The sequence below is a fragment of the Cariama cristata genome, unplaced genomic scaffold (assembly GCF_000690535.1).
Source record: "Cariama cristata isolate BGI_N322 unplaced genomic scaffold, ASM69053v1 scaffold18387, whole genome shotgun sequence".
NCBI classification, from domain to species: Eukaryota; Metazoa; Chordata; class Aves; order Cariamiformes; family Cariamidae; genus Cariama; species Cariama cristata.
In genome coordinates, this window is record NW_009625121.1 from 16,105 (window position 1) to 30,975 (window position 14,871).

A 14,871-nucleotide genomic window follows, 5' to 3' on the forward strand; every position below is an offset into this window, starting at 1 on the left:
TTCCCTGCAAAATAAATTACTTAGAATTGTGGTAACAATTTATACTCCTTACGTTGATCTTGCAAGAACTCATTTCAGCATAAATCGTGTTGATACGATTAAAGGGTACCGAGTCTCTGTTCTGGCTCTCTCTCTGCAGACCTTCAAGTCTCATCCTGACCGAGTCGGGAGCTCTGGGCTCCTGACTCCTGCCCCTGTGCAGGTAGACCCATGTTTTGCTCCTTTGTACCTCTGTGCCGTGGTGTGCAACTTGCCAAGTACCGCCGGTATGTTGGATGTTTAGTGTCACGTGGATGGCACTAAACAGCATTTGGTGTCCAAAGCATATGCAGCAAAAGGTATTTATTCTCCAACTGCAAACGAGCACTACAGACCTTTCCTGACACCTTCATCCTGCTCCTGAGATCTGAGGCATAGGGTCCTCTCCTTTGGAAGACAGAATGTTACCATTCTATGTTCAGAGATGGTTTAATCTGGCAAAACTGGGTCATCAACAGAAGTGGGCAGGTGGGATACCAGGAGCGTGCTCACTTGAATTAATTCAAGCAGATAGAATACGGTTTTAACTTCTTGTAAGTGGAACAATAGTGCCATCGGGTGGGCAGGAAGGTGAGTGATTCCTTGGAGAATTTTAAGTGTATTGCTATTTCAGTAATCTAGATTGATATTGGGTCTAGTTAATCTTATATTAAAATTGACAGCTTAATTAGTGCTAGGTTAGTGTATGAAACATAATCAGTTGTGTAAAGAATGACATAAAAACGTATGGAGCACTAAATACACTTCTTGATTAAATACCACTGCTACCAGTTACCGTAACCAGGTTTTACACCTGGACATTTTATTAATTCTAGTTTTTTACAACAGGTGCTAGCTATTTATACAAATAGAGAAAATTAAATGACCCACAGAGACGCTTTTAATTTCTCCTTCTCTTAATATTTTTACTAGTATCTTTAGTGCCCAAAATTCAGATGAACAGAGTGAATTCCAATTCAGTCTCCCAGTGGTATAAAGACCTTCTGCTTAAAACATTGGGGAATGTGGGTTTTAGTAGTGCTTGCACTCCTTCAGATGTTTTCCAGCAATATGAAATCACTTGCCAGCAATTGTTCATGACCTTCCAGGGTACAAAATGTGTAAATAAATAGTAGGCTTACAATAGGAAAGATTGTTTATGGGACAGGTATCTTGGTCTTTATCTTGAGTGCTTGTTAAGGTTTGACCAGAGCTTGAAACTCTGAAAAAGAGATAAAAGAATAATAAAATGGGACCACATTATGTAATCATACAGTCAAAAAAGTACTTTATTTATTTTTAGAGTTACAGTGGGAAACTAACGATACTGCCTTTGATAATCATTCCTTAAAGGTAGCACATTGTATACTCATAATAATAGATACTTAAGACAAAGGAAGTGTTGCATTTAAGTGTCACATCGTACCATAGTTCTATAGTGAAAAGCAGTGAAATTATGAACTGAAATTTTATAAATACATTCATTTAGGTTCCAGTCCTGAAAAAGTCTGTGTAGATGAAAAAAGGGACTGACCACTGGTAGTCAAGGACAGAATATAGGCTGGCTCTGATGTTAGATCCTCTCTACGATACAGAGCAGATCTGAGCACCTCAGAATCAGATCCATAACATGCAATGTATGGAGCAGGGCAGCTGCCCAGAGCTAGCCATTAGGAAGTCTCAGAGGCAGATATTACTCCGTTTAGGCAGTCGTACCATCCACTCCAATTTTACCATCTCCATCACTATCACCTGCTGCCAGGAAAGCCTTGGTCTTGGCATCAGTCAAAGCTCTGGCACTGGCTGAGAAATTCTACAGGAAAAGTCTGTTAAAGGTGAGAGGACAAATGTGTGAGACATACTCAGTACCGAAAGCATTTAGAATTTGGTATTGGTAATAGCTGTAAAATTACAAGCCTGATTCAATTCTTGAGACTATTTCAAAAGCTCTTGGTAAATAATTTTGAATTCAATGGCATAACTTCCTCTAACTTCAGTGAGAGTAAGGGTAAGAAGGTAAGAGGATGTTGCATCACAACATGTAAAAATCCTTGATGACATCTTGGTTTCGTTGGATTAAAAAGGCACAATTGAAACTGACTCCACAGTGGCAGGATTCATCTTCCCTCCTGTGTTATCTTCCTTCTTTTCTGCTAAGGTGTAGACTCTTAAGAGTGGCAAGAATTTTTCTAACCTTACTTTTTAACTTCAAAGTCAGATGGATATGATCCAGAAGACAGAATTCATGTGGTAGAAAGATAAGAGAAAAATAGCCCTTTGAATTTACTCTAGTAAAAAATCTTGCAATGATAAAAAGCAAACTCTAGCAGAACTGCTATTTTTATCTTCACAGTCTGTCAGTTATCCCTACATGAAACAAGTATTTTCAGTGCTATCAGAGTGTTTTCTCATTGTGATCCAGTCTTTCCTTTGTTATTTGTCTTGCAGCTCCTTCAGCACAAGCACAAGCACAAGCACACGCACATGCATGCACACACACACATACACACAGAGATTGTCTCTCATCCAAAGAGACAGAAGGAAAGGGAGTATTTCTGATCTTATCCTGCATTTTGAGACAATAAAACACAAACCTGTTGGTAACTCTTTTTTTTATTTACTTACTTCAGTTCATCTTCCTCAATAAAGCCACTCCTGTCCTGGTCAAGAATTCTGAATACTTTGGTGAGCTGGTCTTTGGACTTGGAGTTGAGACACACTTGGACAAAAAAGGTTTTGTAATCGAATGAATCAGCAGCTGAAACAAGCAGGAAGAGACAAAGAAAAGTAGTTAAAAGATCTGGAACAAAAAAAAAAAAGGAGTTTTTGGTCAAAAAGCAGCAAACTCCTGCAGTACAGCGAGGGTTGTTGCAAACCCCAATCAACAATCTTTGATTTTCCTGAGTTTATTTCAGTTTAATGGGATTTTTCCATCAGTGATCTCTCAATCCTAGGAAGATAAATATTGACTGTGGTCTTCATCATGCAAGAACATACATTTGTAAACAGATACTTCACTCAAACATAAATTCACAGAACTTGTATTGAAATCAGCAGGAGTTGTATTATTATTCTCTGAAAAAAAACAGGATTATAGCCTCTGGATTTTTTCATACTTAAAATTGCTACAATGCACAAGTGATGATGGGTGCCTGTACCTTGGCTGACAAAGATTAAAACTTGCATCTGTTTGATTGCCTCCTTTTTCTCTTTTTGATAAAACAATTAAAGCTGTAATTAGCAAACAAACATAGCAAGAACGTCTTACCATGTACCCTGGAGAGGACATCAACATTATACTGTCTAGTTCATCCTTTCAGCCTTTTCTGTTTCCATTGGAATTGTGTTCGTTGGGGTAGTGAGGACAAAGAAATTTGATAAATAAACTGAATTTAAAACATAAATGTTACCTTGACAGCTCTGTAGGCCAGCAGCAATTTCAGCTTCTGTCAGGATACCAGAAAGGGCCACGTCAAAGCTAATGTAAAATGAAAAATAACATTGAGTAGAGTTCATATTGATCTTGCTCTATCAGCCTTTGACACTGCCCCATGAGGACAGCCAGGTTTGATGAGTGGGGCAGTTACAACCTAGGTCCCAGGGCAAACCAGGGCAGCTGCCCTGCAGGAGCCGACTCTTCCGTCCTTTAGTTCAGACACATGTAGTGCATCTGGCTTGCTGTTGTCTCTAGTGAAGTCTCCAGGTGCACAAGCTGAGGACAAAACTGAATGTATTTATAGAACTGCATGGCATTTGGGGATCTTTGGTTATTTCCACGCATTTTTTGTGTGGATTAATGTGACATCTTCAAAAGCTCCAGAGGGAAGTTTGAACTCACCTTGCCACTTAGTTTTCCCCAAGCCAAGAGCAGAAAAAACTGTAAGGTAAAAGATTGTCAGAGTCCTCTTGACTTAATTATTTTTCAAATGACAGGGATAATGACTTATATAGACCTTAGTTAAGTCCTCTCGACCTTTTACAGAAGCCCTAGAGCCACGTGATGGCTCAGATACCCCAGGGGATAAGTTACCGTGGCTGACAAGACTTGCTAGCTAATCAGATTGTTATTTATATCCCAAAGGAATGTGCATGGTGTTTTAGACAATATGTAAGGTTTAGTGCCATACAAAGTAAATCCTCTCAGCTTGCACCTATTTTTAGTCTAATAAATGATTTTTGAACTGCGAATGAAAAAATGCAGGGTTTTTTATTGCTTAATGGTAGCAACAAATGGACATCTTCATGGTAGACTTTGACCTTTAAGGGCCTGATCCTGATAGGAATTATCCATGAAACATTACTCCTGCAATTGCCCTAATAGTTTTCAGATAATACTAATACTGATATGTTTCTAACAGATATATCTGACATACAAGTAGAATCTCACAGATAAAACTTTTCATATTAAATCAGCCCAAAGTATTTTTAATAGGCTGACCTATAAGCTTTGGTTACCCAATTACTGAAATGTGTACTTTAGACGATAAGAGTCTAATATTGAAGACATTTGCTCAGTATTAATTCATTGCATGGTGCTCATTTTAAATCATGATAATAAATGTGTCCATTTATAGAATGTCAGTTCTCAGTTGTTCAGCAGCACCCAGGAGTATGCATCAATTAATGGTAAGGAGTGAACCTGAGCAGTGAAATCTGTGATACTTGGTTCTTTCTTTCTGTACTGAAAAAAATTGACTGTAAGGATTCAAACAGTAGCTAAGCTCAAGCTGCAGCTTTTCTCTTACTGGTTATTAATAGGATCCTTTGCTCGGCTATCTCATGAAATCTATTGGAATTTAATGACCTTGTGAATGGCTGAAATTGGCCAATGGTGTAAAAAGCCATTGGGAGAATATTTCACACCCACACATACATAAATGTGTGCAGAGTGTCACTGTAGATTTAAATAATATTTGAGTAATGCCATTACATTTAAAATAAAGCCTAACACTTGGTCAATATAACATAAAGCCACTGTCTTTTCTTTCAACAATTATATACATGAAAATACAGACAAAACCCCATCTGGCACATCTTAGTTTCTCCTGATCACTCTTCAAGAGAAGAATGCTTAGAAGTGCCGACTATATATATATATATTATTCTAAACCCATGCTGTGTGGTAAATTCAACATTGTGAAAGCAAAGTTTTCTGGACTATATAAGATGAACTAAGCAAGTTACTTTTAAAGGCATTTTATCCGGAGTTGGTGGATATATAAAACTAAATGATCCACTCTTTTCATTTGGGAATCGAGCTTTGCCTTTGTTTCAGATTCCTAGGAAATAATTGAGAGTATAGCCTGGGATCAGAGAGGATCCGATGATTGCGTCGGAATTACTGAACATTCAAGAAATAATCCTTGTGAGAAGACCACGTTGAGATGACAAAGCATTTATTGATAGTTTTTAGTTGAGTATTTCTGTGTCAAACCAGAGCTTGCCTGTAGGTGGCACCAAAGACAGTCAAGTCCGGCCGTGGTCTCTCCCAGGGACTGCGTGGGGTGAGAGGAGACCAACTGAGGGTGAGAACAGGTTAACAGGAGGGCGTTCGTGAGCAAAGAAAGAGAAGAGGAAAGAACAGATATTTAAAAGAAAAAAAGTCTAGACTACCAAATCACTCGAAAGACTGGAACAGAAAGAAACAGAATAAATTGAAAACTTAGAAATAATTCCAGACGACTTTCCTACAGTGATGATTAGGAAGAACAGGCTATTTCGTCTGTCTAACAAAACCAGGTTTTACTGTGTTTATATTTATGCTGGCTAAATATTACAGTCTGTTAGGGAGATCATTGCAAATATAGTATCAGTTTGTTCTGGAAGCCTGGGATTTAGAGCAGAAAGTTAGTATCTAAGAAATACCAGCTGGTTAATATCTAGTTGTGATGAAACTGATGTGATTTCCTTTGAGTCAAGTATTTGTATATTCTACTTTGGCATAAGTTCCCCTTTGAACTTAGGGTCAATAATTTCTTTGTAACTGCAGGGGAAGGCATTGTCTAGGGGTACCTTCTTTTCATATTGTAACCGACGTGGCGATCTGATTTTCTTTTCTGGAGCTTGATGTACAAAACCTCTGATTTTCTTGTTTTCATCAGTGTAGGACATGCTAATAAACAAATCAAAAGTTATGGAGCAGGCATATGCCAGCTGCTAAGATAGTGTGCTTTATAGGCCTTTGCTGCAGAAAGTGTACCAGAAAGGAAGTCCATACCAATGCAATAGTATCTTTCTGTGCTTGCAAGCAAAAGTAATATGGAAATTAAGTTTCATAAAATGCAAACACTTTAAATTTGTTCATATTCCACAGCATCCACTTATTAAAATGTTTTAAAATATGTGAACAATTAAGCGTGAAAAATGTTAGGTATGTATCTGTTCAGGGATTTAATCAAGATATATCTGTTTGAGTAACCCATTCCAGGAAATGAATCCAACCTTGGCCCCCTCTGCCCACACTGTTTGTGTGAAGAGCTCCAGGCGCCTCTGATGATGCTGCATCAAAGATTTTCCACATGGGCTGGCTGCTAACTCAAAGAAGAAACTTTACCAGTCTATATGTGCAATGAATGTTCCGACATGCCCTTGCCCTTTCTGTGCTCTCTTACTTGTTAAAAGATGACTATGAGATTTCGAACAGTTGGAGAGCTGAAATTGAATCTGAAGTTTACAAATGGCTCTAGGTTGCGATTTCCAAAGGATCATGAAGGTAGAAGGCAACCAGCTTCCACTAAATACTAGGAGATTTTATCTTATGTCTGATTCGTGCTTCTTTATCAGGACAACCCAAAATTTCAGTTTAAGAGAGATGATGGATTCAGCGGCTAGAGCACTAGGGCTATTGGATTCAACACCCTGGCCCTCTATATCCTTTTGCTAAGGAGTGAGACAATCAATTTCTTTGTGTTTAGCTCCCACTTAAAGAGACCATAGTACGTCTGTGTTTCACAAGAAGTATTGGGAGGCTTAGAGATTAAACTGCCCATCCAGGGTAAAGAGGTGGACTGAGGTGTGTCTGAGTACTCAGTCTTTGGGCTCAGTGGAACTCAGATCTGGCTCTGACATTTTGGATTGCTCTTTAATTGTCTTAAGTAAAGGTAAAACATGTAAACAACGTTTCCTTTATCCTGGGAATTATGAAGCAGTATTAGAGTGAGTAGGACGGTCTTACTCTAAACCTGAGAACAGGTTATCAGTGTGCTCATACAGGGCGTTGTTAGATCCTTTCTGATTTTTAGGATAAACAGTTGCTAACGGAATTTTGTTTTTTAACTGTGTACTCAGCAGTATTTTATTTGTGTATTTCATTCACAAAAGCTTGATGCATAGGATTTAATCCTTACTTATTAGATTGCCCAGAGAGGTTATAGAACCTCCATCCTTGACGATACTCAAACTTACCTTAGAGTAGTGTGCCCTAAGTTGGCCTTCTGTGGAAGCGATTGGACCAGAGACCTCCAGAGATCCTTTCCAACATGAATTACTCCGTGATCCTACACCTTAATTGTGGTAACATTGTGATATCACCATTTGTCTCTTTACTACTTCAGATGGCATCCACACAGACATCCTGCAATTAAAGGTTTTCTCTAGCACAATGACATTGTCAAGTTCAGAGAACACTTGTGCTATTCCCTAGGAAAATTGAAGGCTGCCACTGGCTGAACTTAAAGTCATTGAAATGAACCTTCCAAGAAAAATTTACATTTTTGGAATTTGTTTCTTTTACGTGGAAAATATTCTGTTCCAGTTTGGTTAGCCCTACAAATGTGTACCCTAGTGCCAACAGAGGGCTTAATAGGGACTAGGCGCTGTTTTTGCTGAACAGTCTATGAGCTTTTTTTGAAATTGGGGACTTTTTGGAGTTTTATTGTAATTCCTTCTAATGAAATGGCCAGATGGTTTTAATAAGATTTAAAACTCATCTTCCTGCCACGAGTTACTGTTTAAGAAGAACAGATTTTCTCACAAACAAATTTCTCTATGTTTTATGTAAAGTTGCAACATAGACAAGAATTGCCTGATTCTCAGAGGCAATTAATTCCCCCTTGTGGCAACAGAAGGCAGTGATGTGCAGTTGTTCAGCACTTCTGAAATACAGGATAGGCCACTATGTAGTCTTGCATTTCTTGCATTCCACATGAGACTTTCAGATGTGCAAGGAATGCAGTATCAGGTCTGTCACTTATGGCATTGTGTGTGCCATCTGCTTGTGAACTAGTGACATGATATTTTAGTGATTAGCAGTGTGATGAGCTAATGTATTACATCTGTATATTGCTGCAGGTCTGGATTGCTCTGGGTTTTTTCTTCAGCAGATAGGAAAATGAATAAGGTAAAAGGACCAACAGTCTCATCATTATGCAAAATATTTCAGTGCTTCAATTAACAGCAGCTATAATTTAAACCCAGATTTAACATCAGAGGTGGTGGGGATGGAATTAGGATTTATATTCATTATAATTCTGCCAGGGCTTCAGTGAGTCTGATTGCTAGAATTCCTCTTTTGCATTAGCTGTCTTAAATCTGCTGAACAGCTCTCTTACATGCCTGGGTATGAGTGAGCTGTACTTGCCTCACATAATCATCTCGCAATTCATGGAAATGCCAACATTGAACGTTACATAAAAGTTCCAGAAGGCTTTGTTTCTGATGTTCTTCGAAACAGCTGCCAAATTAGGTTATAATTATCATCCAGTTTCAGCAGGGAGTATTAAAATGACAGTCTACTTGTGAGCTGGAACCACATCATGGTATATGGGAAAGGAGACAACTAAATGTTGGTGGGGAAATTTCCAACCCACTCAGCCAGAAATGCACATCATCTACTCAGGCTATTGAGCTCTGCATTTAACCATGAACATTATTTACTTTGTCCATTAATGCAGACAATGCTATAAGTAGCTCTAAATCCTGTAAGACACTTATCAAAGGAAAGACTAGTTCTTAGTAATTTTCAGACTTAAGAAAATTGCTAATATTATGGATTATATAGATCATTATTCATATAATAAATGAAAGAATTGAGTAATTGCCATTATTTAGCAATGTAACAGAGCTTTAAGGTAATCAAACAGCAAGACTAGCTGTTGTTTCATCTGTAGGAAACACAGAAATTCACAAATGTGGCAAAGTATTATTGTTTTGTACATATTAAGAGGTAATAAGGAACATGTTCATGACTTACAGAAAAACCTCCAGGCCTGTGGCCCATGTTGTCAGGGGACTGTGACTTATGACAGAGACAGAGTTGGGATTAGACCCTTCTCCTCTATCTCACAGCTGCCTTAGATTTCATGAAAGATAAATCTTCTTAAGGGAGAGTTACATTTTAGGCCATAAACACTTTCTGATGATACATGCCATAGCCTAGTACTTCATTTTGTAAAATTACCCACAAACTTATTCCATGCTTTGAGCTATGTGTTGACTCCTCTTAAATTTTTTTCTCAAATTCTCATGGTTGGGACTTAATATAAATTATTTTTAGCTATTTTGTTGGCATTGCTTTTCCTCAAGGATCAGAGAATTAAGCAGAAATAAAACTCAATGAAATCAGTACAATTAAGCCTTAAAAGTTGACATATTGTTTAAGATCATCAAAACTGTGTCTGGCGAGTCAGCATGAGGATGGAAAACCTAAACAAAATTAGAAAAGCAGCTTTTTCCCCCCAAGTTGTTATTTTTAAAAAATTTTTTTCTCCCCTCTTCCAGCCACAATTTCAACATTATGAGTGGTTGAAAATCACAAAGTGCCTTCTTTACAATGGAAATGTAACAATGCCACGTGACCAAAACATCTGTACATTGCAAGATTTCTCGGCAATCCGGTGTGTGACCTTGATGTATGGGGAATTGTTAATGCCTGAAACAATATAAAAATGTACAAACACATGCTGAGTGCGAAGTGCTTGTTGGACGAGGTAATTGGAAGAGTCAGTCCAAGGTTGCCTTTGGTCTAGTGCTGTTTATGCCTTCACCAGAGACTGGAATTCTGTCAAGGAAGAAAATCAGAAAGGCAGGGAATAAAACTAGACGAAAGTGGGTTTTAACATCTTTAGAAAAGAGAGATAAAAATTACTTAAACTCCTAGCCATGGAGGGCTCCCAAAGTTATTATAACACTGTGCAAGCTACTGCTAAACTGAGATTCTGGGGGCGTAACAGATTTTTCACTCCTTAAAAAGAGTAAGTGCAGAGAAGAGAAGTGCGTCTGTAAATTCGTATTTGTGGGAAATCCTGAGTTAAAGGTAAACTATCTTTAACCCATTACAAATTCTGATAATAGCCAAGGAAGCAAAGAGTGAATTAGGTTGAGCCTGTAGCTTTCAATATGAGGGATTTTTTTGTTTTGTTATTTCAAAGAAAAAATATCAGTAGTGATGTAATTTCAGAATGGGAGGTTCAATGGTTAAGGGTTAAGATCTGCATAATATAATGCTTTATTTGGGGCTCATAAACAGAAGCTGCAAAAGCTGCTGCTAAAGCAGATTCTTCCAACAGTGTATCTCTCTCTCCTCCCAAACTCTGGCTAAGATTAGCACGTGTGTTATTGCCACTTGTCCTAGTTCAGCTGAGACAGTCCTGTTTTCAGTGACTTCGTCTCTAATACATGATGCATAATGTCCTATTTTCCTTTGCTGCAATTTCTAAAGGAAATATCCTGGGCAGTTCACATCATCCCTGTGAGGTTTTCTTTAGAAGGAGTGCCTAGTGAAATTTGCACTTATCAGATAATTCTCCAGCACAAAATTCTGGGCTGCATTGCAGCAGTTCTAGCCTTGAAAAACAATACCAGCCTTATTTTACATTACTGAATCAACCACTCGGTAATATTGGCCAATGTTTGATAGTAGTAGATGAAGAAATAAGTGTATGTAGGTGGAAGTGTGTTTAAAAATGAAAACGTCATATAGCCAGAAGTACAGAGCATCCACTGCAGAAATTGAAATTCAAAGAACGAATAGGTGTTCAGGATGTTTTAAAAATCTGGCACATTGAATCTAGGGATGAGACACACGACAGAATTAACCTCAAAGCTCTTATTATTGATTGGAAGAACAGGCTCTACGTTGGGCCTAAATATGCTGTTGCTGCAACAGAGACCAAATGGGAATAAAGCTATGAAAATAAAGGAGTATTTGCTAATATAAAAACTGTGGCAGAAAGTACCACGCCAAAGTAGTTGGATGCATTCTTCATGACAGTTTAAATGCAGCCCTAAAAGCGTGCATTTTAAAACACAAATTTTATGAAGTTTCCAAAAGTCTTACCTTCCACTCCAATTTTGCCATCACCATCAGTGTCACCTGCAGCCAGAAAAGCCTTGGTCTCGGCAGTGGTGAGGACTCTGGCACTCGATGAGAAATTCTTCAGAAACAGCCTGAAATAGAACAGGGTAGAGTACTGTGCTTGAGTTTTATTCTCTGAAATGTTCTTGGCATATTGGTATTTCTAGCCTTCTTAAACCCATGCCAAAAAACCCATAAGGTAGTGCCTGCTCTTATTATCTGAGGAAATCCACACAGATTCAAGGAAAGCCAAGGAATTGTGTTTTATTTTAAAAATAACAAGTTTCTTCTAGGACACCAAGCAAGTTCAAAGGTTTACATTGTTTAAAGAAATACAGCAGCGGAACAGTACTTACTGAAGCTCCTCTTCTTCAATGAAACCACTCTTGTCCTGATCAAGGATTCCGAAAACTTTCTTTATCTGATCAGGAGTTTTGCTGGATAAACCAACCGTGGAGAAGAAAGACTTGTAGTTGAAGGAATCATCAGCTGGAAAAAACAGTAGTTGTTTAAATATTTTCCCTTGAAGTTGCTACTACTGTATGTATTCTTTGGGAATATGTATTTCTTTTCTTAAGCATCAGCCTGCTCCTCTTTCTCTTGTTCCCCGGTGTAGCAAAAAAAGGAGATACAGTAGATAATTTCCCTTTTTAATCACTCTGTGCCTGTTTGAAGTTGAATCCTTTCAGCCAGTTTGAAGTTTTCTGCTACAATGCACATTCTGCTAAATCAGTATTTATGCCATGTGTCACATGCAATTAATAAGAAATATTTAGAGGGTGCTACTGTGGCTTACAGACCAGTTCCTATAATTATCACTTCATTTCCACTTAGTCCCTACTTTGGTGACGAGTTTGGTAGAAAAGTAAGTAATTCACAGTCAAACTAGCTCTTTGAGCATTTGGAAAATTGGCTTAATCTTGCCAAAGAACTCTTAAGAGAACTGAGACTGGTCTTTGCCTCACAAATCACACTTTGATTCTGCAAGCTGAGGCTTTTTTTTTGACATTTTGAATGAAAAGCCTAACTATCTAAATATAAGTCTTTAACAGGTTTAAAAATTGACAGAGTTTAGAGTTAAACCAGCCCTTACTGAAACTGTGGCCCTTTAATTGCTGCTCTGTGCTTTGGGGAATGTTACCCACCAAATAACCACTTGTGAGACTTTCTGAATTCAAGGGGCTGTACTGTAATGTAGCTAGAAAGAGATTTCACAGGAAAGGAATCTAAGGGGAAAATGATAGGCATGTCATCTTAAGACATAAAAATGATATGCATCTTCTGGCTGCAGAGAAACCATTCCTTACCCTGGCAGCTGGAGAGAGCAGATTCAATATCTTTAGCAGAAAGGATGTCAGTGATGGCCATTGCTGAACTGTAAAATAAATTAAATGTGAGCTACTTAGTCATTAAAATGACTTCTCTACCTCTTTCATGGCTCTATTTGAAGTTGCTGCTGTGACAGTATATGATAAGGGAGACATTCTTCATCTAATTGTAAGCGGAGTGTACTGTAACAGATGTCTGCAGCAGGTGCTTCCACTTAAAACTGGGTAATGAGGGAGGAATTCTGCATGCAGGAGTGTGGGGCTTCAGGAAGATCTGATGCCTGTACTGCACTGGGAGAGCAAATCAAAGGTGTCTAGCACCACAAAACTTCATGACTTCTGTGTGGGTTTTCCTGGAGGTGGATTATTACTCAATTAAAATCGGCATATATTTACAGCATACATAAAAGATAAGGCTCAGTATGTCCCCTAGAACTATATCTGGAATAAATGTAATTGGAATTTTAAAAATCCGGTGTTTAGTTGCAACAATAAAGGTAACTACACTATAAATTTGGCTTGCTGGGCTGCTGCATCATTAAAAGACTACATTTCATGATAGCTTTATAAAAATTTTTTTTGAAGTATGTTGTGGTTTTTTTTTTAATTCCATGTAGGCGATAATAAACCAGATTTTTATCCAGATTTTGGCATTTCAGTATATTGATGTGCTTAGAACAGAGGTATTGAGAGTTAATATTCGTCCCTACTAGAGTGGAGGAGGCATTTTCTTCTGATAGAGCAGCATTTGACAGAAGATACTCTTTGTCCCATTCAGCCACCAACAGCTGCAGTGGTTTGCCCACATAATATATATTGCTTAAGAAAATGCTACAAGGCCTGAATTTCTAGTCAATTTTTTAGCGTGAACATGGCATCGATGCATTTACAGTTTGGTAAACTGCACACACCAGTGCAGACTGGTTACAATTTAAAACTTGCGATATTACTGTAAAGTAGATTCGCTAATGAAGGAACGGGAACTAAGGCATAGAAAAGTTATTCATGAAAGCCACAAGAGAACTGAAATATCTTTTCATGAATCCCTAACTGATCTTAAACAACATCATTCTTCCTGTCTAAGCATGGAAAGCAGCATTCATGAGAAGGAAACTAATGTGGTAACCATTTATCGTCTGTGCGCTGGTTTGAGATCTACACACAGGTTTAAACTTTGTCGAAAATATGAAATGGCTGCCTCTGTACCTGTTGGTTTGCAGCAGAGGAAATTGTCAGTCATTTCAGTCCCTTTCTGAATATCTCAGAAGGTGTAAGGAGACAATGGGACAAATTCACGCTAATGGCAATGGGTACTTCTCCAGCTAAGGCAGATAAGTTAATTTTGTTTTGCTAGCAATTATTTTGTCCCAGTGGCTTCTTGTGCAAAGTACTTCCCCCTCTCAGCACTAGGAGCTCTGCCGTTCACCTAGTTCTCACTGCTGACAGGATTAAAAGTGGGGAAGAGTTGAAGGAAAACCTAAAAATTACAGCATTTTTCACAGGAGGCATCGTTCCTGTGTTTTTCCATCCTGTGATCTGAACGCTGATTCTATTCTGTGTTAGCTTGTAAAGATATGACATGCTGCAAGCTGATATAAGAATAGATACTTTAATTGCATAGGCACTTTCCATTTAAGGAGCATTTTGCTTTTGTGTTTCTTTTTCTGAAAGCATAGGATCTAATCAGCTTACCTTTGTGGTCTTCTTGACTGGATGAGGAAGCAATCTGGTTGGGAGGAACGTACTTGCTGTGTGTCTCCAGCAGAGCTGAGCTTGCATATATATGCTTTAAGTTGTATACCATATACAGATTTTAGATTTCAGCGTCACGAAGGGGGAATGGTGTCAAATGAACTTGCTTAACTAATCATCTTGCACTATTTTTATCTCAAGAGAATACATATGATATTTGCAAATGAAACAAGATAAGTGGCCAGATAGGTGAAAAGGACAGAGTCATATTAAATTTCTTGTGATTTAAGCAGAAAATAGCAACTTCTTCATATGATGTAGGACAGGAAAAAAACCTTACTATCTGATATGCTTGATCCAAGGAATCAGATTAAATGAAGCACTACTAACTTCTGAAGAGATACCTTTAATGAACGTTTAAATGTGATAACTTGTTATCTTATCTGTAGACACTACGTGTGATAGAGTTTCATCATTAGAGCACTAAACAAAAAAAAGAACTATCCTGTTCAAATATTGTTTGTGTAGCAAACCATTTAA

General features: G+C 38.0%; 2 protein-coding genes across 2 annotated transcripts; both read right to left on the bottom strand.

Annotated features, from left to right (window-relative positions):
• Window positions 1-1,214: 1,214 nt before the first annotated feature.
• Window positions 1,215-6,129, bottom strand: LOC104157237 (parvalbumin beta-like). The gene is given in 5 exon segments (XM_009703490.1): window positions 1,215-1,240; window positions 1,735-1,844; window positions 2,644-2,776; window positions 3,429-3,546; window positions 6,031-6,129. Coding segments are annotated over 5 exon segments (486 nt in total).
• Window positions 6,130-9,713: 3,584 nt separating this feature from the next.
• On the bottom strand, window positions 9,714-14,372 carry LOC104156796 (parvalbumin, thymic). Its single transcript, XM_009703489.1, has 5 exons — window positions 14,332-14,372; window positions 12,619-12,686; window positions 11,668-11,800; window positions 11,294-11,403; window positions 9,714-10,015 (listed from the first exon to the last, which is right to left on the bottom strand). The coding sequence occupies exons 2-5, from the start codon at window positions 12,677-12,679 to the stop codon at window positions 9,990-9,992; spliced, it is 330 nt and encodes a 109-aa protein (XP_009701791.1). The 5' UTR covers window positions 12,680-12,686; window positions 14,332-14,372; the 3' UTR covers window positions 9,714-9,989.
• Between the last annotated feature and the right edge of the window lie 499 nt (window positions 14,373-14,871).